Source organism: Euprymna scolopes, chromosome 16 (genome assembly GCF_053919585.1).
Source record: "Euprymna scolopes isolate OS-2025 chromosome 16, ASM5391958v1, whole genome shotgun sequence".
Taxonomy (NCBI): domain Eukaryota; kingdom Metazoa; phylum Mollusca; class Cephalopoda; order Sepiida; family Sepiolidae; genus Euprymna; species Euprymna scolopes.
In genome coordinates, this window is record NC_136497.1 from 138579517 (window position 1) to 138606587 (window position 27071).

The following is a 27071-nucleotide window of genomic DNA, read 5'->3' on the forward strand; positions in this document are numbered from 1 at the left end:
GTCTGACTAATCAAGAAAAGTTAAAATGAAAGTGTTGGTATTAATGAACATTTTAATAAAAAAAAAAAATTTCTTTTTCGATCTAGAATTTAAATTTTTTATTCATTTAACCTATTTTTCAGCTTGTATGGATAGAAACTCCTACGAATCCAATGCTGAATGTTGTTGACATTGAAGCCGTTGTGAAAATAACAAAGGAGAAATCGAACGCTCTGGTTGCTATTGATAACACTTTTGCCACCTGCTATTTTCAGGTAACCATTTTTTTTTTTCTTCTTCTTTTTCTGGATTATGAATAAAAATTAAATTTTTTTTTTTCTTGCAAGAGAGATGGTTCTGGATATGACGTTAAACTATATCCTATGGTGAGGCCCCAGCTTGCGGGCTTTGGAGTGTGGAGCCACCCTTTAATTGCCATTGCTCCCAGGTCCACTCTGACCCGGAGTAGTAATACTTGTTAGGATCCCAACTATGGGTTAAATAGAAACCAACTTGAAAAAAATATACATATTCTATTAAAAAATTTTTCTTCAAAATAACTGGATTCGGCGTTAAATAACCTGAAAAAGGTTGATATGCCATAAAACAACCAACCAACCTGAACCTACAAGAGAGATGTACCCCTCTTTTTGATAAAACATTCAGTTATAGAAAATTAAATTTCACCATAATTGCTCATCGTCTAGATGATGTCTGTTGTACATATTGACATACTTTTAGAAATTTACTTCCAGACTAATCTATCTCTGGTCAGGTCTTCATTTTTCCCCTCTTTCTTTCAAGTCCATAAAACTGTCTTGCATCTATCAAACAAAGAACTCTCATCTATTCTTTTAACATAACGGGACCATCAATCTGAAGATGTTGATTTCCTGACTTAAAAGCACAAAACGTTTTGTTTCCTTTCTCTTTGCAAAACTATTATGTTCTTCAAAGCCAAGAACAAAAACAATTTTAAACTAAACATTAGTGATGGGACGATTCCAATATTTTTCTTGATTCCGATACGATTACTGAATCTTTATAAATATCTAATTATTTAACTTTAAAATTATTTCCCTTGATTTTCATCGAAACACGCGTTAAATATTCAGATATTTTCCTTAAAATTTAAAATACACTTGTGGAGGATGATCCATCGATCTTAGCTTTACTGATATTTCAAATCAATAAATATTCATTATTTTATCATTATTACCAGCAATGGAAGATTTTAGTTTAAACAAAATCAAATAAAAAAGACAAAAGAATCGTTTTGGCATCGGAAAATTAGGCAACAATTTTTCCGATACCGATTCTGATACCCCCAAATCTTTCGATTCTGATTTCGCTCAATCGTCCCAACACTACTAAACACCATGAATAAATATTTGAAGTTATAAAGAACTTGAAGTGTAAAACTTTTTGCCAACAACCAAATCGCATTAGACATCCATTGTATTATTTCCATATAATTTCTCTCCATGCAACGCATGTCCTCAACCTTCACTGGCCAGGTTTCACTCCCATGCATCATCAAACTGCATGCACATACCTGATAAACTTTTCCCTTGGTCAGCAGTGTCAACACTCTGCTGGTTAGTAATGGCAGAAGTTCTCTGAACTTACTCCACGCATAACTCTAGCAATCGCACCTGTTCCCCCCTTTTGCTCCAATGTTATCACCAAGGTAACAAAACTTCAACAATCACCATTGATGATGACTTTAATTTTTCTTCTCCGGACCTTCATCATAAACATAGTTTCAAACTGCAAAGATTCAATTTTTTTTTTTTTTTCTTACAGCGACCACTCGAACTAGGAGCCGATATTGTTGTTAATTCCATGACAAAATACATGAATGGTGAGCGTTTCATTATTTTAAACATTTTTTTTTTTTTTTAAATAACAAAAAAACATAACCAAACAAAAAAAAATCTAATCGTTTTCAGGGTTTTTTGTTTATATTATCAGTGAAAACTATCAATAGTTGATTTTTTTTTTTTTTTTTTTTTGCAAGAAGTTTATGTAGTTTGCTTGAAGCATTGTTTAGTGTGTATATAAAGTTTAAATTTATAGAAAGCAATACAATGCAGACGTGTAATGGATATACACAAACTGAAATAAATTAAGATATGATGGTAGAAAAAGTTATGCAAATTCACCTTTATTAATACTATATATATATATATATATATATATATGAGAGAGAGAAAGTGTATGAAATTATCGATCAAGTTTTATTTTACTTATTTCTCGATGGTTTTATTTGTAAATATCGAATGAATAAAAAGACATTGTTTCTGAAACGATCGTACATATATGATTTTGTTATGTTTCCTCCGATGAAAACTTGATTGATTATTCCATACACTTTCTATCTGTCTTCTTTTTTCTTATATTTTCTGCCGTCATTTTACAAGCTAAGCAAACATGAGGTCGTTTGCGAGATGATTTCTATTACGTTTGCCAGAGAGATGATTTCTATTACGTTTGCCAGAGAGATGATTTCTATTACGTTTGCCAGAGAGATGATTTCTATTACGTTTGCCAGAGAGATGATTTCTATTACGTTTGCCAGAGAGATGATTTCTATTACGTTTGCCAGAGAGATGATTTCTATTACGTTTGCCAGAGAGATGATTTCTATTACGTTTGCCAGAGAGATGATTTCTATTACGTTTGCCAGAGAGATGATTTCTATTACGTTTGCCAGAGAGATGATTTCTATTACGTTTGCCAGAGAGATGATTTCTATTACGTTTGCCAGAGAGATGATTTCTATTACGTTTGCCAGAGAGATGATTTCTATTACATTTGCCAGAGAGATGATTTCTATTACGTTTGCCAGAGAGATGATTTCTATTACGTTTGCGAGAGAGATGATTTCTATTACATTTGCCAGAGAGATGATTTCTATTACGTTTGCCAGAGAGATGATTTCTATTACGTTTGCCAGAGAGATGATTTCTATTACGTTTGCCAGAGAGATGATTTCTATTACGTTTGCCAGAGAGATGATTTCTATTATGCAGGTGATATTAAGAACGCATGCTACTTCAGTGGATTAAATAAAAAGCTCTGTTCGAAATTCCATGCAGATTCCTGAGTGCAACAAGATATGAGGTTATATCAACTGAAACATTGTGCAAATGGCACTCGGGGTAAAAATCGTTCAAATAATCCAAATATTTTTATCTATGCAGGTCATTCCGATGCTGTTATGGGCTGTGTTGTTGTGAGGGACGATAAAGTTGCTGAACGTTTAAGATTTTTACAAAATGGTGAGTCATTTTCTGTTTTACTTTAATTCTCTATCTATATAAAAGCCAAGTATGTTCAAGGATGGAGTACTGCTGCCATATCTGGGCAGGAGCTGCTAAAAACAGCCTATCCTGCCTTGATAGAGTACAAAATAGACTTCGTGGCTTAGTGGGGATGCCCTTTTCTCTACCCTGCAACCTCTCTCCCACAGAAGAGACGTTGCGAGCCTATCCTTGTTTTATCGTTATTTCCATGGCAGGTGCTCGTCTGAACACCAATCTCTGGTCCCCCCTCGCCAATCCTTCACGAAAAACACCCGTCTAGCTGAATCCACTGTGAAAAATTTCCCCCACTCTTTATCTATGCCTAAATCAAAACGTGGATTCCATGAACAAAGCTTCTTTCTTAGAACTGCACGCTTGTGGAACTCTGTTCCATATGCCTGCTTCCCACCTGACTACAACTTGGATGTCTTCAAGTCCAACGTTAACAAATTCCTAATGAACCGCCCCCTTAAGTAAACACTTCATCAAATCTCCACACTAATGTACTGTACTTGCAATAACCCTTATCTCTGAGTGGCTTCCGGGCCTTGATAAGTGGTGACCATTGTGTAAAAAAAAAAAAAAAAAAAATTTTGATTAATTTTTAATGGTGTGATAGATTAGTGAGACATCGTGGAAATTCCGTGGTGCCTTTTATATCGACTTTACTTTTAATAACGATTGTTCTTTTGAAATAATAAATATGTCGGTCAATGCTATTAAGAAATTCCTTTTGCCATAAAACCATTGTTGTCAACCAAATGTTCTTTAAATACAACAAATGTGTGTCTACTCTGTTTAAAATTCTTTTTTAAACAATGTAAGTTGAGGAGAAAGTCTTGCATACTGATTAATGTGGTTGTGAGTGTACATATAATGGCAAGGCGTTTTCGTAACGGCTAAACAAGAAAGCGGTCTGTGAAGTATTGTTAAAGGGAGATGATCCAGGTTTTACTCATTTATTTTGCAACCCCCTCTTTGTATTATTACAGGTCTGAATATTCTCTCTGTTTCAGTTCGTAATTCTCCTCATACCACAACTCTTTTTTGCAACTCCCTCTTTGTCATACATGTCTGAATAATAAGAAAATCTGAATTTTTTTAACAAAAACTTAAAAAAAATTTAATCTAAAAAAGTTATTTTAAACTTCTTTCCGAATAGAAAATCTTTGCAATTTAATAAGGAACATATTTCATATAGGTTTCATTAAAAATATTCAGTAGATAATGAGAAAAATAGAGATGAAAATTTCAAAAGGAGTGTATAACTGGCTACGCTCAATAGTAGTCCTCGCTAGCAAAAGACTTTGTTATTATTGTTATTCTATTATTATTATTTAAAACATTTTGTGTCCTGCGCTTTTGCGCGAGGACTAATTATAAATTATCAAAGAATACCCGATGTTGGTCTTTAATAATAATCTTTAATGACAGAAAATCAGATATGAAGAAAGAAAATGATAAACCTGAGGAATTAATATCCCTGATAAACAATTTTTCAATATCTATTATATAAAAGGAAATTTGTGTGAGTTGTACTTTATGTATCTGGCAATGTTCTTGGGTTTTGTATCAGAATGTCTTCAATAAGTATCGATAATTAAAATAATTCGATGAAAGAAGGAACAGGCGATTTTGAACAAAGTTAACACCTTACACAGCCTAACATCACCAGCGCATTTGAGAAGTTTTATTACCAGAAAGGCCTGACATATCAAAGAAACTACTGTTGGTTTTATGTCATATCAAAGAACCTACTGTGTATTCGAAATGAATGTTTCTGTTTAGCGCACAATTAAATCAGGATACTTGACTTTTGCATTTTAAACTTTAACTCAAACCATTATATGTAAAAATAATTTTATAAGATCAATAGTATGTTCTCTACAGTGCAATGTAGACCTCAATGTGTTGTGGATTAAGTTGCTGCGGAGAGGCACATGAAGCTTCTTCAAGATGCACTGCGATGGGTCCCCAACTTGAGCAAGCAATTAATAGATTTGATTGAGAAATGTCCGATTTCGAAGACAATAAAAATATGGGAGTGTGAAACATTCGTTGATCATCATTCAATCCCGGGCAACGTTGGGTCTCCCTGCTAGCTATGAATAAAGTTAATTACGGCAATAAAAGCGGAGATAGGTTCACTGTTAACAATACAGTCATCTGAAATAATAAAACAAAAACAAATTATAATCTATATATTAATATGATAGCGTGTGTTATTTTCTGTGTCACGCTTACATGCGGGTCATTTAATTGTTATGTATTTCCATTTCTTGTTATGAATTCTTGATAAAATTATTTATAAGTTTTGGTTTTGGTTTCGATTATAGCTGATGGCACTTAAGGCATCTATTTTTTTTTTTTTTTTTTTTTTTTTAATAAATAATTTTACTAAGAATTCTTCATAAGTTTTGGTTTCGGTTTCGATCCAAGCTGATGAACCCAAGTCATATAGACATATTTTTAATTTTTGAATTTGCAACTTTATAATATATAAAAAATCGATAGAACATTAACTCTATAATAATATATACAAAAGACATATTTAAGCGTATTTTACAATCTCGCTATGCCGGGCGTCCCTGCTAGCTTGGATAAATACTTTTGCAGTTTTAACAAAAGAGCTACAATAATATCAGAGCGTCTCCATTTACACTGAAAATCTACAGAATGCCAACATCAATATATTACATATGAATGAGTCCCCTGTGGAATTTCCACAGGTCCCGCTCATACAAAATGAATAGTGCTTGTTTAGAATTGCTTATTTAAAAAAAAAAAAATCTTTGACGTGCTTGCCATAGAATTAAAGATATCGTAATCCAAACATCGCCTAAATTGATCAAGTTTATTTTTATTTATTTTTGTTTTAAGAAAATCAAATTTTATAACTAAGCAAGATGTGATTTTTTTTTGGTCGGATATATAGGCACATGCCTTTGAAATGCTAACATGCGTTGCTCAAACTGTACACACATACATACATCTCTAATAAACACCAGTTACTGACCCTGTCATAATCCGCGTTTGCTCAACAGATGGCGTTCTGTTCCCTGTTCCGTCTCTCTCTTTTCCTCGCTTGCCTGCCTTATTGTCCAGATAAAGGACGCACCCTTAAACCCACCTCAACAGAATCGTTTTCCTTCTCCAAAGTAGGATCGAATACTTGTGTATAATTTAACAAACTTGTACACACACAATGGACTTCCAATTTATCGTTATTTCCTTGGCAGGTGCTCGTCTGAACTCCAATCTCTGGTCCCTCCCCCCCTCGCCAATCTTTCACGAAAAACACCCGTCTAGCTGAATCCACTGTGAAAAATTTCCCCCACTCTTTATCTATGCCTAAATCAAAACGTGGATTCCATGAACAAAGCTTCTTTCTTAGAACTGCACGCCTGTGGAACTCTGTTCCATCTGCCTGCTTCCCACCTGATTACAACTTGGATGTCTTCAAGTCCAATGTTAACAAATTCCTAATGAACCGCCCCCTTAAGTAAACACTTCATCAAATCTCCACACTAATGTACTGTACTTGCAATAACCTTTATCCCTGAGTGGCTTCCGGGCCTTGATAAGTGGTGACCACCGTGTAAAAAAAAAAAAAAAAAAAGATTTGACAAACTCTCGTATACATTCACGCAACCAACATTTTATCTACATGCATGCTAGTTCATATACACACAAACTCGAATGTTCATAAACTTTCTGTGTAAATAAATTCTCCTGTAAATATGCAATCCTGCTTTGGTGTGCTTCATTTAAATGCTTAAATATACTCCTAGAACATGTTCCTCAACACAGCTTACAAAGTGGGACTCCAGCCTATAATCGGGTAACCAAACAGTTCCCGGGATCCACCAACACTTCTTATATACAAAATGCTCCCAAGATTTACAAATATGGTCCAGAAAGTTGAATCTACTAAATTTTCTTAATTACTGCAGTATCTACTCTATTAAAAGAGATGGGAAATTATTAGCGACAAAATCAACCAGAATATTTTTCCTTCGGCGCCAAAATAAACAATCTATGCCATTCCTGAAATGGCCATTTCCCTGTTAATTGTGGTATATTGCTGATCGTGCAGTCCTAGGTGGTCCACCCTCCCAGGCTTTACCTTTTCTTCTTGAAAAGGATGGTTTATTGCTGATCATCTGAGGTGCCTCTACCGGAGAATGCTAGGCCAGAGTGCTTCTCCTATGGGGTGCTGACTCTTCAATAACAACTTCTGACCCTATATTCCCGATACATATGTAAATATATGATCCTGCTGTTTAGGCGTGTTTCATTTTAATGTCTTAAAAATGTACTCGTAACAAGTGATTGATTATTTTCATTATGACGTATGGTCTGCAAATGACGACCTTCGATCTTTCTAGTAATCGAACATGCAACCTTCTCAATAAACCAGTTCCTCAACTCCGCATACTAAGTGGGGACCTCAGCCTATAACCGGTAGCTAAACAGCTCCCAGTGTCTCCAACAGATATGTTTTAGATCTAGTAAAAAATAAGGGGGAGACAATTCAATTCACTTCAAACTATCAAGATCAAAATCCACCTTATAATGGATACAATTTAGTATTAAAATCATTATAAATTGTAAATCTTCTTAGCTTAAAAAACAAAACAAAGAAAACCCTACTTGATCAATTTATGTGATTTTGGGAATATGACGTCTCCATTCCATGATGAGTATGTACATTATAAAGATTTTTCTGCATTTATTTTAAATAAGTAATTCTAAATATGACCAGTACCAGATGGGTAACCATTTGGGAAAGCTAGGACTGTATGTATCGTGCCAAGTCATAAGAAATTTACAGGTTGATATCTGGAGGTGTATAATTCACTGAGAGAGATGCAACCCTCGTCTTAGTTAAGACCTGCATCTAGGAGAAGATAACTGATGTCGGCAGCAGGACGTTGGATGGCCATGGAGGAAGATGAATCTCTAGCAGATCAACGGTTCTATGGTATTAAAAGTTACATTATTAGACTGCAGCTATGCGGATGATCTAAGGACAACGGATACGTGCAAACAGGTGAGTCAGATGCCACTGCGCTGGGGATAGCATATTTGTCGTTCACTGCTCTTCACTGTGGCTTGAGATGTAAAACTGGATAGTTTGGTTAGCTGCCAAGATTGGAGTGGACGAATGCAACAGAATAAGAAAAAAAAAAAAAAAAATAAGTACATGATGATTATGCGTATCCTTTCTTTTCTTTTTATATTTTCTTATTAGTTTGTTCAAGCTGGGAGTGGGGCATCCAACCGGATGCCAAACATTTAGCCGCTAACTCAGATATTTCAACCGAGAGATCTTTTTAAGATTCTGAGTGTCCTTTTGAGTGCAATTGTTTGCATTTCTCTAACACTTGCAAGAAAGATTCACGGTACAATAATAGAATATAACTTTTGGCTCTCGATGACTCGATCCGATGACAAATTACTTACGTTTTTATTTTCTTATTAATCGTCTTTTTTTTTTCTTTGGTTCCAGCCTGCGGTGCAGTTCCGTCTCCGTTTGACTGCTTCCTTGTCAATCGTGGCCTGAAAACGATGCATGTCCGTATGAAGCAGCACATGTCCAATGGTTTGGCTGTGGCAAGATTCCTGGAAAAAAATCCAAGAGTTGTAAAAGTTCTTCATCCAGGTAAAAAAAAAAAAAAAAAAAAAAAAGATTTAATTAAATTTATTTAGTTTTAATTTGTAGGTTATAATATTAAACTTTTACAATATCTTAAAAACATTGATTTTGAAAAAAAAAAAAAAAAAAAAAAAATCTGTAAAGTTAAGTTTTTCCTCACTCTGCCATTGATATTAAAACCTTAATTTTTCTATTTAAAAATTTTTTTATAACAGACTTTTTAATATACTCAGTCACAGATATGCAAACGACTACATGAATAATAACATATTCCTTTAAAAAATGATCCTTAATTACTTATTCATTTTTTATCGTTTCTTATTAAATGATTCGTTTCATTTCATTATTATGCTGAATTCTATTTATGCATAGTTTCTACATTCTGCATACTTTAAGATGAAGGCATTCCATCACACACACACGCACAGATATAAGTTACCTTATCTGTATGTGTGAAAAATCTCTACCAAACTCGTCTGAATATTTGGTGTTCAGAGTAGAAATTTGATATAGAGTATTTGGACTTGTAGCACACGTTTGACTTTGTTTTTAGCTGGCAAAAGTTGCTGCTAAGAGGTTAAAATTGAAAACAAAACAGTTGACCTTGGCAGGAGTAGTCGACACGTTCACATGTACAAACCTATATTCATAGGTTAAACAACCTTATTTGTTAACAATTTATATGCATATAGGTGTGGCTCAGAAGCTAAGGAATGTGGCTGGAGAGTTGTTGGTCTCGATTTCAATTCTGGCTGATGGTGCCCAAGTTATTTTTATTTTTTTTTTTGCTTTTGATATTGATATTATATATTCGGTTCGATATAATAATCGATAGAGAAGGGGCTCTATAATAATAAACGCGTAATCTGTATGAATTAAGACATCATATTTAAACATATCTTATGACTGGGCAATGCTGGGCGGCCTACTAGTTATACTGTACTTTGGGGTAATTGCTCCAACTGAAAAAAAAAAGAAAAAAGAAAGTGCTCTTTATATGCATGGTTGCCAAAAAGTATTTTTAGCTAGCTGGTTCAATTACCCTGAACTTGGCACAATTACCCCAAAGTACGGTATAAAAGAAAATTGATGATGTATCCAATAGTCTATAGAAGATAATGCAAAGAAGGTAGTCTCCCTTTAGCATATTAGAAACTAACTCCCATCTGAGAGTATCCTATATTTTTACAGAGCCACAATTCGCGCATGCATGAAGTGCTGTTGCCACATTTGGGCTGGTACATCTACCGCTAGTCATTTCCTGTTAGAATAGGCCCAAAAAGAGTGAAAGAGTGTCCGATCTAAGATCGTCAACCAGGCTTCAACCCCTCTTCCCATCGCGGCAATGTTGTATTCCTGTGTTTAACAAATACTTTACTCAATGTAAATACTCCTGACTTACTCGACAAGCAGCAAAATCCCACCTCTTCACTGTAGAGATCTCTCGGTTCTGGAAAACTTTCTACTCTAATAGTTTCTTCCCTTGAACCGCTAGACTTTGGAATTCTCTCCCTGTTTCTTGCTTGCACTTACAAGCATAAATTTAGATATAATGCGAACAAATATCTTGCTACACAACTCCCCACTTAGGATGCCCCTATAAATCTGGCCCCTAATTCAAAGTAGCCCCTTACATCTCGCTGCTGCTACCAGATCAGGCTGTCTGAAAATATTGGCTTCCCGAGACGAAATGCACCGAACATTGATGCTTTTTGTTTTTCTAGTTCCTTTTGCAAAACTTAATTATTTTCTGCAAAACCAAAACAAAATCAACTCACCTTTTGCCTCTTTTCTGTCTTCCCATTTCCATCTCCCCCACTTCCTGACTGGTTTCCTAACTTAAAATGTACCCAACATTAATACTGTAACCCTTTTCCCTTCTACCATTGAAAAACTCATGTTCTACAGGGCAGGGAACAAAAACGATAAAATCCACTATAAAACAACCAAATCAAACACTACAAACTATCGATTAAAGATACAAAAAGCTTGAAGAATAAAAACTTTCTACAAAATAACTGGATTCGATATTAAATAACCCGAAATGGGTTGATATGCCGTAAACCAAAACAACCAAACCAAATACTACAAATAAATATTTAAAAATATAAAGAACTTGAAGCATAAAAACTGTTTAAAAAATAACTGGATGCTGCATTAATTAATAACCGGAAAAGGGTTGATATGCCGGAAAACAAAACAACCAAACTAATTCCTTAGATCTTTGTGCCTTTTAAAAGAATGAAGAAAAAGTGAAACGGAAATCGTTTACAGGTAAGGGGCAAGATCATTCAGGTTCACTCAAATTTTTTTTATTTATAAATCAGACAATTGTGTTGTGGCCCTAGGAAATAGTCGTAAAGAAAGACACAAACAATAGCTTTTGGTAGAAAGAATATATTGCACAAGAAAGTAAATACAAAGAAATGTCATTGGTTTTTCTAATTAAGACAGTTTTGCGTTAGGTCGGGATATTACCCCATGAGAGTATTAAATATCAGGGGAGGGTTATATAATGGTTAGAAGAGTCCATTATGAATAAATGGGTAAGTCCTTATGGCAATACGCCATAATAATATTTAGAGAAAAGACTGAGACTAGCAACATCGCAATTGCTATGTAAGTTAAAACTTGTCTTTGGTTCATTTTTAGGTCTTGAATCACATCCCCAACATTTGCTTGCTAAACGGCAAACCCGTGGTTTCAGTGGAATGGTTACTGTTTATCTCAAGGGAGGTATTGAAGAATCTCGGAAATTCCTGCAGAATCTCAAGGTAAGTGTTTGAAAATTTGGTACCCAAGAAGAATAGGGATGAGATATTCCAGGTAGGTTGTGTAAACAGTCAGAAATTGTCAAAACATCATTGTCACAGTATGTTATTGCTATACATCTTATGATTTCAGATTCAAATGAACAGCTACAGCAGGAATTGGAATACACCCTACTAAAGCCTGATTATCATAGCTGGAGGATTTCAAAAATGCGATCAGGACATGAGGACACTTTAGAAGAAGGGTATGCAATAAAATTCTGTTTTAAACCTGGGAAAATGCCACAGAAACACATGGAATACTTCAGACTGCTTTTGGACCATCTTGCATGAATCGAGCATTAGTTTTTGAGTGGCATAAGAGATTCAAGGAAGACGAGGAATCTGAGGTATGATGAGAGGTGTGGAGGAGTAAGGAAGTGAGAACACTAAAGTTGATTGGCCAAATAAAAAATTTCATGGATAAGGACCGTCATGTGGCTATAGCGACAGTAAGTGCACAGTTTGATGTCAGTGTGGGAACTGGACACAATTATTTGCGAGGAACTGAAGATACAGAAGATTTGCACGAATGCACCAGTCCACAACTCCATCCTTATTGCAGAGTATTTGACCAAGATAGGCATCAAGATGAGCCTTAGAGGCTGTCATTCTGAGACAATTGAGATGAAATAGGGGTCATTGAGAGGAGTTGTTGTTCTTCAAGTTCTTTGCAAGCCGAGGAGATTACTTTGAAAAAGATTAGAATTTTTAGAATTTCATGTGTGTACTATCAATAAAAGTATCCATATGAAAAAGTCTGGAAACTTATTGAAGGCACCTCGTAACTGTGAAAAAATTGTTTACTTCCCTTTAGTTAGTGGCTAAAAAAAACCCCAGACTACATGAGAACATTAAAAGATGTGCATGTCTTAAAAACGTGAAATGATATAAATCGCCATTTAATCCCAAACAATGAATCTGTTGTTTTTTTTTAATTTTAGATATCACTAGTCTGCCTGTTAGCCGTTAAAGGGTAAAATGTAAAATGTTCAAAATAAAAAGTGATTTTGAGATTATATTGTCTTTTTATTGTTTGGAGAAAATATTTTTTAAGTGATGAGTGAAAAAAAATAAAACTCTGGAAGTCTCCAGAGCACTACTACAAGCACTCATTAAAATTTAGGAGACCCTATTAAAAGCTCTACTAAAACGAAGTTTCTACCTTCCCCTCTCCTTGAAGAGAAACTAATTTTTAAGTAAGGCCTGAAAAAAAAAAAAAAAAATGCCAGAATCCACTAAAACTAACTAAAAGCAGTAAATATGGTTATAAATATGATCATAGCTATATATTGTATTTTTGTATTTAAATCTTTTTTTTTTTAACTCGATGGGGTTAAACTACATTTATTTGTAAGGAAAACACGTTAAAATAAGTTAAAACAAAAAATATTGTGGATCTTGTGTATGCTTTGAATAGCAGCAGTGGCTTTTAGTATTGGACAGGGTGGACATGAAATAGGTAAGCAGTTTTTAAAAAAAAAAAATTTTTTTTTATAAACCGGAAGTCAGAAACCGGATGGACGGTTTAAATGCCTAAGCAAGCTGATCTGAGTTTTATAATTATACTAGTGGTGGTGCCTGGCATAGAGAAATGAAATTACAGCACGGCACAAATTTTGTAACATAAATGTTGCTGAAATAAAAGATAGACTTGACCTCATTTCGTAAATCAGAGACCTTATAATCTAGGGAATATATAAAAAAAATTCTAAGAAACAATTCAGTTGACTTTTACAATTCTTGACAGTATCTGTTTCATAGCGCAAAATCAAGCACTTATTATATCAATCAGTGAATCTATTTTGCCCTTAACTCCTCAGAAGAAAGAGCAACAATCAATCCGTCAAAAGGAAAAGTGTGATTTGACATGAATTGGAAGAGAAGCTGCATATACTTATATATATATATATATATATGTAAAAAATTTGAGGTTGCTATTTTTCAAAGGTAACCAGTGAAATATAACAATGTTAATACAAGAGTGCTCAATACAGAAGTAGAGCAAGTTACACTTTCAATTTGTCTTTACATAAGCAGTAATTTGTCGCTACACAATCATGAGCATGTTTTGGCCTTCAAGTATTTAGTAATTAAAGACCTCCTTAGGCAACAACGCTTATATTCAAAAACGGAATTCTAAAAAAAAAAAAACTTATGATATAAGCGTTGTTGCCTAAGGAGGTTTCTAGTTTCTAAATACTAGAAGACCGAAACATGCTTATGACTGTGTAGCAACAAGTTACTGCTTATGTAAAGACAAATTGAAAGTATGTATATATATATATATATATATATTTGGATGACAAAACAACTGTATTCCAAAATTTTATTCATGTTTACGTATCAATTTAATTTTTAATTTGTTTGAATTCATCTTTAAAACCGGATATAAATCAAATCTATGACATTATGTCAGATTTACCGTTTGTTACCATAATGTTAAGCTTTGATTTATTCAGACTTTCTTATGAATAGTCGGTAGAAATTAAGATTGAACATAAGGTTTCGATTTCTAGTCATGGCATTGGTGGTTATTAGTTGGGAATTTATTTACTATTAATGCAATATTTTCCATATCTAATTTTAAAATGAGACAAAATTCAAAATGAATTTATTATGTTTAAAAAAATTTGTGACTAATGGAAAAATTATACTTCTAATGGACAAAATCTTTTTTTTTTTTTTTTTTTTTCTAAAATTATTTCTACAAAAATTTATTTCTTTCCTCCTGATTTTCAGCTTTTTACGACTGCAGAAAGTTTAGGTGGTTATGAAAGCTTGGCTGAGTTACCGTAAGTAAATTTACCCTTTTTCTTTTTTTATAAATATTTCTGAAATCAATTTACTTTCTTTATAAACTGTTTTTATCATTTGCCACAAGAATGAGTATAGTTAAAAAATTTGGATGAAATGATAAACGTTTTTTTTATGAGAAATTCCCCCCCCCCCAAGTTAATCTGAAAGAGTCTTTTGCCATGGACACTGATATGGTTTAGAAAAAGATAGAATACGTAGAAAGCGAGAGTTGTCGTACTTAGAACCAATGTCACACACCATGAGAGTGAATGGATATGCTATTGCTAAGCAACATTTTTGGAACCTTGTATGATATACACGATATCGCCAATCCTTTTAAATTTGATTAAAGGTTTCTGTTTCTTTAGTGATATCATCTATTAGTTTTTGAATGACATCCCAGTTCTTTTGTGCAAATTCCATTAATTTGGTATTTCTATGTTTCAAAGTCTTTCCTGATTTGCTTCAGTTCATAAATCTTTGTTTTTTTTTTTCATAGACAACTTGAGTTTTAAAGAGATTTTGTAGGTTTTCGTTTCTTGAACTTTTTCTGGTCAAAAATGTTCCTGCTTACTTGCCTCCCCATGAGGGCAGAGTAGGACACCAAGGTCAGTTTTTAATGTGGGGGAAGGAACCAAAATAAAAATTGTCTCAGTCGTAAAGTATTTCTCCTCCACTAACAGAGAAAAAAAAAAAATTGAAATGTAGCATCAGATTCATTGAGAATGCCACTCCATCGTCAAATAGTTTTGATGTGTAAGTATTGGTGGTGATGCGATGTTATAGGTATCCCTTTTCTGAATTAAAGTTCCTCGTCATCAAGTTGTTGTGGTCTGAAAGGTCTATTAAGACTAGGACATGGATATAGTTTAAGAAAAAGTATTTGTATTTACAAGACAGAATTCATAGAGAATGAGATTTGTCGTACTTAATGCCAATATGGCGTACTATGATGTACGCACCTAAAGAGTGGTACCTTTGTATATTTGTACCATTCGGAGGAGTTCAGATATTGTGTATAGTCCCCACAAAACAAACATGAAAAACTAATCGAGTTTTTTTTTTAAGTTTTTTTTAATTTTCCAATTTTGTTGAGTTTTGATTTTTGCTGTTTTATCTTTAGTTTTTGCCGGAAATGATTAAAAAAAAAATTTCTTTTTTTTTTTTTAATTTTAAATTTTTTTTTTTTTTTTTTTTTTTTTTTTTTTTTTTAAACAATTTGTTTTAGAACTTTCATAATCTGAACAATCTTGAATTCATAAGGTTTCGATTTCTAGTTATGGCATTTGCCGTATTAGTTGTAAACAACATTTTATTTCATTTCATTTCAAGAATAAAAGATCAGATTTGTTCTATATATATATATATATATATATATATATATATATATATATATATATATTAATACGATAACGTGTTATTTTATGTGTTTATTTCACGTTTACATTTTTTTTCTTCTGAGTGACTGTTGCCACTCAAGTCATCTATTTTTTTTATAAATAATTTTACCAAGAATTCTTTATAAGTTTTGATTTTATTTATAAGCTGAAGGAACTCCAGTTATATATATATATATTTCCTTCATAAGTTTTGGTTCAAGTTGATGCACCGAAATCATGGATATATATTTTTTTTTTTATATTTGAAATCACAACTTTATAATATACAAGAATCGATAGAAAATTTACTTTATAATAATATATACAAAATCTGCATAAATTAAAATATATTTAAGCATATTTTACAACCAGGCCTCCGTGTTAGCTTAGATAAATACTTTTGCAGTTTTAACAAAATAGCTACAATAATATCAGAACATCTCCATTTATGCTGAACATTCACAGAATGTTAACGTTAATATATTACATAGGAAAGAGTCCGCTGTGAATTTCCACAGGTCCTGCTAGTTTACTTATAATAATCACAAAGTAAAGTAGAATCACTTTAAGACAAACTTAAAAGACCTCACTGCCAGCGTTCTATCTCCTGGGCTCCAAACAGGCTAAAAAAAAAGTTAACTCTTCTAGAACTCTATAAGAATGGCTTGCTGATAAAAAAATAGTCTACTCCATTTTTTTTTCATAAACGATTGCACAGTACTATTCAAGATATTAGAATTACTGGGTTTGTATTACTATGCACACAGATTAAAAAAAGTTGTCAAAAAAACAAATATATAACAAATAAATGTTATCAAAGGCAAGATAATTTTGTGTTTTTATTTAATGTAACATGTTTATTGGGCTTGAAAAACAGTGTTTACTGATGTATTGGAAAATTTAAAATGGCGTCAGACTCTTTCTTGAACACGGTAAGTTTGGGAAAAATGAGTTAAAAAAAAAAAAAAAAACTATACAAAATACTATTAGAAACTCAATATTTTACCGTGACATGGGCTAACATATATTTGATGGGTTTCTAACAGTATTTTACATAGTTTCTTATTTTTAACTCATTTTCCAAGACTTACCGTGTTCAAGAGAGAGTCGGGCGCCATTTTAAATTTTCCAATACATCGGTAAACACTGTTTTTCGAGCTGAATAAACATGTTACATTAAATAAAAACATTAAAAAAATATCCAGTTAAATTGAAAAGTAACTTATCTTGTCTTTGATAAAATTTATTTGTTATATATTTGTTTTTTGACAACTTTTTCGAATCTGTGTATAGCAAAACAAACCCGAATTACTTTATAAAACGACTTGGTGCTCATTGAGAAGTAGCATTTATGGCGATTTAAAAAAAAAATTAAAAAAATAAATAAATAAATAAACGAAGAAAAACTTATGTACCTACCTGTCATGGAAAGTGACGGCTGAATCAATTTTAATACTTTTTAATTTTTTTTTTTTTTTTTTTTCATTTGAAAATTTTATTTTCTGGAAAAAAAAGACAAAACAAAAACAAACTAAAAGAAAAACAAAAAAATACACGTTATGTTAGTAAATTATTGTTTGTTTTTAAATCTTACGTTTCAGTTGTCTTTCTAACATGATATAAAATTTTTTATTGAAGATGTGTGTGTGTGTGTGTGTATATATATATATATAATATATATATATATATATAAAGTGAACGTGTGTGTGTACATTTTCCCACGCAATAACTGTCAATTTTCAGTCTACAGACTCGAAATTTGATATACAGGGTACTGAGATTTAGGAAAATCTTTAATCTGTTTTCGGTCAGAAATTTGGCTGTTAAGAGGTCAAAGTTCAACGATTTGACCTTTGAGAACTACCAAACTCCTCCACCAATTTTGGGTCTGAACATTTGAAATTTTAGATATAGGTTCCTTGGACATGGATCTAACTTAATAACTTGATTTTAGCTCGAAACAAATGTTAAGGGGTCATGATAGGGGTCAAAGTTTAAAAAAATTGACAGTTTTTTTTTTTTTTTTTTGCTCAACATACACCTCCACACACCGGGCTGAAATGCTAGTATATATATATATATATATATATATATATATATACACACACACACACACTCGGTAAAAATTAGTTTGTTTTTTTCATCTTCGTTCGGTGACTGTTACATACATCAATATCATACAGACTTTTGTATTTATTTACTTTTATTGTCGCCATAAGTGTCAGTATGAATAAGCACCAACAACTTTGTGGCACGTCTTGAAGCAAGTAAAATAACCATTTGCTTATAATATTTGAAATCCATTTGCGTTAATTTCACTCGATTTAAGTGATATTCCCAGTAGTAAAAAGGGGAGTAACTTTTGGACACTTACCTCCCTTTGAAATTAGTCGATGACATCGGTTATCCCCCTTTTGTCCACCGCATTTGCACGTAAATCTATAAAAAGTTTAATTTATTATTTCACACACACACACACACAATAAATGAAACCAAAGCAAACCAGGACGGAATTTAGATTCGGCTAGCAATAAATAGTGTTAGGTCAAAATTGTTTCCTAATATCAAACTTTCGATGAGATTTTCGGATTTCTTATGTGGGGTAATATTCTTTTCTCTCTATATAACTGTTGGCAAGTGCTGAACTATGCATAGTATAGTACAAAAATATTTTATTAAAAAAAAAAAAAAAAAAAAAAAAAAAAAAAAAATCAAACCATCTACTTGAATTCTTATTTTTATAAAATAAATTTAAAATACAAATTAAAAAAGAAAAACATTTTATTCACTCACCTCGAAAAGAAAAGAACTTCTTGGATTTGTGGTTTACGACTACTACCATTATACCCCGTTCTTTTCTTTTCCTCTTTCCTTTCTTTCAGCTAATCAAAATCGAGGACTTACGCATGAAAAAAGATAGGTGGGCGTGGGAGAGTTGAGGGGAAAAAAAACAAGGCGGATATACGTGAATGATGGCATAAAACGTTCAAGTTTCTTCTGCGCACAAAAAACTCCAAATTCTAACTCATAATATATGGAGGCAAACGTTAACTTTGCCTTAAATGGAATCCACTAACATTTCCAATTTATTTCCATACTGTAAATATTTCTTTTTGTTGCAGATATATAAAAAAAAAATAATAATTACAGTGAATTCATATCTTGGAATCCATATTTTGTTTTCACAAAATGTTTTATCACAGGCATTAATATATATATATATATATATATATATATATATATATATATATATATATAAAAAGAAATGGAGATTTTACAAGTGATGACCTCCCACCTAAAAAAAAAAAAAAAAAAAAAAAAAAAAAAAAAAAAAAAACCTTCATAGATTAATTTAAAAAAAAAAAAAAGGAATAAATAAAATTTATTATATACATTCCCAATAAAATAACACTAATTTGAAAAAACTTATTTTTGTAAAAGTAAAAAAATCAATACAAAACTTTTCTTGATTACTTAATTTTGACGAAAACAGAAAATCTTTACGTAGTTATAAATGCATAAATTTGTATATCAACGAATCAGCAGCCTTAAAGAGGATATTATAAAAAGACTGAGGGCGAAAGGACAGGGAGATGGTTAGCACGAAAGAAACGTGTTAGAAGTCGTGCACATGGTGGCAGTTATGGTTTATATATATATTAAACCACGCTTTAATATCAGAAACCAATTTTGACTTAACACCGTTTACTGCGGACTTTGAGTCTGGACACCTGCTGGTATGCCCCAAGTATTTGGCATCTATAAAAAATATTACGTGGCAGTTCAGTAATCAAATTACAAAGGCTGACACAAGATATTCCAGTTTGAGTTTTTATCTCAGGTTTCCCCCAATAAAAAAAAAAAAAAAAAAAAGTCAAAGAAAATCTGGATGATGTGTGTAGCTGTGATAGAACAAACATCCTATTCCGAAAATCACGTAATTTGATCAAGTAGTTTTATTTTGGACTAAGAAAATCAAATTTTATGACTAAACAAGAAAGAACTGTCTGGAGTCATCATCTTGTATAATCAAAGGGAGATAACACTTTGATAATTCAAACTTGTGAGATCAGCCTTGTAATGCCTACGATTTCCCATTAATGGCTTAAAAATCATTTAATATTTTTAACTATTTGTATTTTTTATAAAAGTAAGATTTTCTTGAACACCTATTAATATCAATTTGACCTAACACCGTTTACTGTGAACTTTGAGAATCCTTCTGACTTGCAAAATAAATTAAAAAAAAAAAAATATTTGATTATTAATCCCAATCTGAATTGGATCTTTCAATATGGATCGCAACAAATACTTCTGGATTATTATTACATATTTATCTACTTCCTCTACAAGAGGTTAGACACAAGTGCTTTTCAGAAAGTTAGTGCAGTAGATGAAGTGAACCATTGTTTTTTTTTTCTTTTTATAAACTAAACAAAAAAAGTCCAAGCGATCCTCAGCATTCTCTGGTAGGTGCGTCTCTGGCGATTATCAATAAACTGACACCCTTCTCAGAAAGAAAATAAGTCCTGGAAGGACGGACCGCCTAGTACTGACTCAACAAATCTATTGCTGAACTGATTGTCAAGGACTTATCCAAGACTTATTCGTAAGTTATGGATGGATTTGTAGATAGATTGGTACTGGATCTTAATACGATCCAGATGGTCGTGCAAGTTAATTAATAGTAAAAAATTAAAAAAAGGAAAATATCAAAATAGGTTTCTGAATTTTTGAGATGGGGATTGATAACTCATATTTGAATTATTCAGACTACTGTTCTCATTAAGTGTTTTTTTTTTTTGTTTTTACATAAGCATCACCACTTATCAAGGCTCAGACCACTCGAGGATAAGGGTTAAGTGTGTACAGTAGTCAATTGGACAATATAGTAATCGTTAGTAATGGAAATTCGGTAAATTTGTCAACTTAAGTGGAACGGCTCATCAAGAACTTGTTTACGTTAGACTTGAAGACAATCAGATTGTAGTCAGCTGGAAAGCAAGAAAACGGAAGACAGTTCCACAGACGTACAGTTCTAAGAAAGAAGCTTTGATCATGGAATCTACGTTTAGGTTTAGGCACAGATAAAGAGTGGGGGAAATTATTGATGTTTTCAGCTAGACGAGTGTTTCTTGTGAAAGTTTGGCTGGGGGGGGGGACCATAGATTGAAGCTCAGTCGAGCAGTTGCCATGAAAATAACGATAAAGCTGAGACAAACTCGCAACATCTTATCTCGGAGGTAGAGGTTGCAGGGAAGAGAAAAGGACAGCTCTTACGAGGCTATGAAGTCTATTTAGAACTTTATCAAGGCAGGACAAGTCCTTTCTAGCAACTCCTGCCCAGATATGGCAACAGTACTCCATCTTTGGACGTACCTGGCTCTTATATAGATAGAGAATTGCATCAACATAATGTTTCGATCGATGCAGCATCCAACCTTTTATCTTGTCGAACCCGGGAACATGCACAGAATTTCGAACAAAAAAACTATTTAATCCATGAAGAGATAACACGTTCTTGTTCTGTCAGCCATGACTGAGTAGAAGTTCTAATTCGCAATTGTATTTTGAGTGATGCCTCACTGAGGATTGAACCTTCAGCTGTTGTGTGAATAGCACTCAAGATGAGAACAGAAGTCCGAATAATCCAAAACACAAAATCAAAGCAAGTTATTTTTTTAATGGCCTTTGGGCCAAGATCAATGTGTAGTATTTATTCCTCAGAGGCTACACTTCAATTTCTTGTTCTCTCTCAGTGGAGGAGAAATCCTTCACAACTGAGACAATTTTTGTTTCTTTCTCTACGATCCTAGTGTCTAACTTTGTCTCGTGGGGAGGCATTGTAAATAGGAACAATGTCCATTGTAACTTTTGCAGACTTTGTACAATGAAAGGGAAATAACTGTTAGTCTTAAAGGGAAGTAACTCTAATCATGAGTTATTCCCCTTGTTAGTTTTTTTTTTTTAGAAAAAAAAAAAAAAAATGCTCATGAAATTTTGTCTATTGGTTTTCCAGTTCAGAATAGAAACATTAAGATGCGTCCATTCGATTAGTGCATTTAACAATGAAATTATTTATTTTATTTTTTAAGTATAAGTAACATTTATTATAGGAATAATATGGTTCTTATATCTGCTATTATATAAAAGTTACTTTGGGTGTGAGTTCCTTCCTCATAGGTTCCAAAACGGCTGAGCCTATCTTTTGCAAACTTCGCAAAAAGGTAATTATATTTTTGGTAGTGTTCTTAGATATGTTTTGTACAGAAATTCATCTGATAAGTATCGAAAATCGAAAAATCCGATCTTAAAAATAGTCTTTATTTTCTTATAGATACAAAAAAAAAAAAAAAAAAAAAAAAATTTTTGCAGGGGAATATTTTACATTACACCAATGTAACCTTGACCGGTATAATGTAAAATATTCTTTTATTTTTAAGATTGTCAAACCTAAATATCAGCTGACGTGATATTGTAAACAAATGCAGACGTGATTTGATGGACGAGGTTACCGTTAGTGATTGTCTGTATTTTTGAGACGAGGTGTTTTCATTTATTAAGATTGTCGGATTGACTTCCTCATCTTGGTTGTTATAGTCGCAACGTTTCGGCCGTTTTGCCCTCCCCCGTTCGATACAAGACACCTGATGAAGGCCGGAGGGCAAAACGGCCGAAACGTTGTGACTATAACAACCAAGATGAGGAAGTCAGTTCGACAATCTCAATAAAAGGTTATCATTTTTTACTTTTTTTGCGAATTAGTCTACCAGACAAATTATTCCTCGTAATATAAAATAATCAATAAAGGATTGATTCTATAATAATACATACGCCATCTGCATGAATTAAAATATCATTTTTAAGTGTATTGTACGACTGAGCAACACTGGGTATCAAGCGAATACTATTTAAAACTTAAACGTGACAGACAAAAGATCTGAGGGTATGTGTTAGATTTTAAGTTGAAATTTGTAGATGAAAATGCTTGAAAACTTTGTTCTAATCGGTTAAAATAAACTAGTGGGACCTGCGGATATTCCACAGCGGACTCCTTTATATGTAGTATACTGATGTTGGCATTCTGTAGATGTTCAGGTTAAATAGAGAAGCTCTGATATTATTGTAGCTCTTTTGTTAAAACTGCAAAAGTATTTATCTAAGCTCTGGTGCTACCAGATCAGGCTGCCCTGTGGCTTCCTGAGACGAAATGCACCTACATTGACGTTTTTTTGTTTTCTGATCTTTTTTTTGTAAAACTTAATTATGTTCTGCAAAACCAAAAACAAAAACAACAGCCTATTCCCCCCCCCTTTTTTATTTTATTTTTTCCTACCTTACTCCCGGTCCTGGATATGACCTTAAACTACATCCGATGGTGAGGTCTAGCTTACGGACTTGGGGAGTGTGGAGCCATCTCTTAATTGCCATTGCTCCCAGGTCCACCCTGACCCGGAGTGGTAGTACCTGTTAGGGTCCCAACTATGGGTTAAATAGAAACAGATTTTAAAAAGGAAAAGAAACAACAAAAAAAGAAAGAAAAAGAAAACAAATATATTCTATTAAATTATCTATTTATTTATTTATTTTTTTGCCCTGTCGGTAGGGCATGAGAACAAACCGACTGTCCCCCTGCAGAGGGTAAAAATCCCTCAATGGGACAACCAGTTAGCCGTAGGTTGCTACCCGTAAAGTCTTAGGACGTGATCCTGATGATTGAGCAAACCTAAACCAGGATACATAGAAGTTTAGGCACCGCAACACATTACTTTGGCCCTTACTTCGATTAGACGGGCGGTCGGAGAGGCCCGATCCGACCAATCGGCCAGTCACGCCAAGCCCCACCATATATTGCCCATTCCAAAAACTCACTACTAATACAACACATCCCCCCTCTCCCACAAATAACCCTACTCCCTAATATATGATGGAAAGCGGTGGCTGAGGGTCAATCGATTAGGTGTGAATATCGATGACGAGGCTGTAAACCCCTCAGGATTGCTACAGATCCCATAGCAATATCAAGAGAGAACAGATAATCATTATGATACCACCAAAGTCGGTTATATCATCATTGTATCCCTGTAGAGGCTGGGCGAATGGGTTTCCCCCCAGGCTCTTCCCAAATAGGACTCCGAGGTGGGTGGGGAACAAAGATGACGAAAAAAGAAAACAAAATATATGGCTTATTTCTCCCAAAAACCACCCAACCACCCAAAGAGAACCCACTCTGATGTCTCTGACATCAGTAGCTCTGACGAAGAGACGATAAAACCAAGGAACTCAACATTTGTAGTAATAGAATCAATGGAGGAAACTCCTTTGAGCAAACTATCACCTTTTAAAATTGAAAAAAATCTTAAAACTCTAAAACCAAAGTCTATTAAAAAACAATTTAACGGCAGCCTACTAATAGAAACCCATAACGAAGAACAAACTAAAGAAATATTGAAACTAAAATTATTTGAAAACATCAAAGTCAAATGCTACAGACATCCAACCCTAAATACCTGCAAAGGAGTAGTGAAAAGCCACGAACTTGCACTTTGTCCCTTGGAGGAAATCCGGACAAACTTACAGAAACAGAATGTGTTAGATGTTCGCAGAGTTCAAATTAAAAAAAACGGTGAGAAAATTGATACCAATACATATATACTAACTTTCGATTCCCTCACCATACCCAAAGAAGTGAAAGTCGGATATATGAAAATAAATGTAGAAATTTATATTCCAAACCCCCTCCAATGCTTCAAGTGCCAGAAGTTTGGACACCATCAAGATCGGTGCACACGATTATCAGTGTGTGGAAGATGTGGAGAAAGTGGCCCACACATTGACTGCAGAAAAGACTTCAAGTGTGCCAACTGCCTGGGAAACCATGGCGCTGGCTCTAGATATTGCGAAATATGGAAAAGAGAAAAAGAAGTGACCAAACTAAAACATATAAAGAATATATCCTACCCAGAGGCCAGGAAAATCATCGAAACTAAAACATATGCAGATGCAACAAAAAAAACTAATCCAATCAACAATCAAAATGGTCATATACATGTAACGGATACAACTGACAAGAAAATTGATGTCCTAAGCAAACTAATAAAGGAAATGAAAGAACTATTAGAAGAAATGAGGAAAATGAATAGTGCAATGTCTGCAACCAATCCAAGGATAATATTAAGTAAAGACACTACTGAACCACAAAAAGAAACAAAACCACAAACCATTTCTACAAAAACAACCGAACAACCATCAAACACATCACAAGCCAGAAAAGAATCAAAAATCCCCCCAGACAAAAAAAAAAACAAACAAAAACAGGAAAAGAAAGATCCCGATCTATATCTCGAACAGGGACTCCGACAGAAAATAGATTTGAGGGATTGGAGACGATGGAAGTTGAACACAATTCCAAATGATGAACAAAATATTACAATGGAATATCAGAGGGATAAAAGCAAACCAAAATGAACTCACATTATTAATAACAAATATGAGCCCAGCACTTGTCTGTCTACAGGAGACCTTTCTGAAAGAAAATAATACCATCAACATAAAACACTACACATCTTACAACTACATAAATAAAGATACGGACAGAGCTTCTGGAGGCACATCAATACTTGTGAAGAATGAAGTCCCTCAAAGACAAATAAATATAAACACAAACTTGCAAGCAATTGCAGTTTCAGTGACTCTACATAGAACTATAACACTTTGCTCAATATACATCCCTCCAAAAGATACAATCAACGAAACTGAGATAACTCAATTAATAAAACAACTCCCTAAACCCTTTTTTCTACTAGGAGATCTCAACAGTCACAATGTAATATGGGGAAGTAAAGAAACAAATAAAAAAGGAAAAGAAATAGAAAACATAATAAATAAAAATAATCTATGCCTCCTTAATAATCAAAACTACACCTATATGTACCCAGCAACAGGTACTTTCACCGCCATTGACCTTACCTTATGTGATCCTTCCATATATATGGACTATGACTGGAAAGTACACAATGACACCTGTGGGAGTGATCATTTCCCAATCATCCTGGAAAGTCTAAGTACTAGCACTGAACAAAAAACACCCAAATGGAACCTACATAAAGCGGATTGAGAAGACTTCCAGGAACAGTGCAAAAACCAATTAATTATCGAAAAGAATGATGATGACCATTTGAACTACTTCATTAAAACACTCACAAACATAGCAAATAATACCATACCGAAAACAACCAAAACCAACAATCACAACAAACCTTGGTTCACAAAAGAATGCAGAAAATCCATCAGAGCTCGACGAGCTGCCTTGAGAAAATTCGAAAAGTATCCAACAAGCGAAAATCTGGATTTCTTCAAAAACAACAGAGCAAAAGCCAGACGAATCATAAAGGAATCCAAAAGAACAACCTGGAGAAATTATATATCCAAAATTAATGTGAATACCAAGGCGAAAACAGTTTGGAACATGATGAGGAAAATAGAAGGAAAGTGTAGTAGTACACCAATATCCCACATCTCTAAAGGCAACAAAATATACACCGATCAAAAAGACATTTCCAATAACCTGGCAGATAATTTATCAAAAATTTCATCATGTGACAGACAAACAGAGAAATTCAAAAAGATTAGAGAAAAGGAAGAGAAAAAGAAAATTCTATTTAAATCACAAAATACTGAAAAATACAACCAACCTCTTACCTTGCCTGAATTAAAAGAATCGCTAACCAAATCCCATGACACAACTACAGGGCCCGATGAAATTCCATATGAAATCCTCAAAAAACTTCCAGAAGCCTCAATGAAATACCTACTTGAAATTTTCAATATTATATGGTCCAGTGGAAACGTACCAGAGACCTGGAAAGAGGCCACAATAATACCAATCCCCAAATCTGAAAACTCAAACATCCAATCTCAATCAAGTAACGTCTCAGATCCATTGAATTTCAGGCCAATAGCTCTAACAAGCTGCATTTGTAAGACCATGGAAAGGATTATAAACAAAAGACTAATCTGGTTCCTGGAAACAGAGAATCTTATTACAGAATTTCAAACAGGATTCAGGAAAAACCGAAGTTCAATAGACCACATAGTCAGACTTGAAACCTTCATCAGAGAAGCCTTTGTAAGGAAG

General features: G+C 33.5%; 1 protein-coding gene across 1 annotated transcript in view; it reads left to right on the forward strand.

Annotated features, from left to right (window-relative positions):
- Window positions 1-27071, forward strand: part of LOC145296131 (cystathionine gamma-lyase-like) — an 89466-nt gene that overhangs the window by 54070 nt on the left and 8325 nt on the right. The window contains exons 5-10 of the mRNA XM_080142287.1: window positions 123-254; window positions 1786-1843; window positions 3186-3263; window positions 8800-8952; window positions 11599-11720; window positions 14499-14551. Of these exons, the coding sequence (XP_079998413.1) occupies window positions 123-254; window positions 1786-1843; window positions 3186-3263; window positions 8800-8952; window positions 11599-11720; window positions 14499-14551 (596 nt within the window). The remainder of the gene's footprint in view (window positions 1-122; window positions 255-1785; window positions 1844-3185; window positions 3264-8799; window positions 8953-11598; window positions 11721-14498; window positions 14552-27071) is intronic.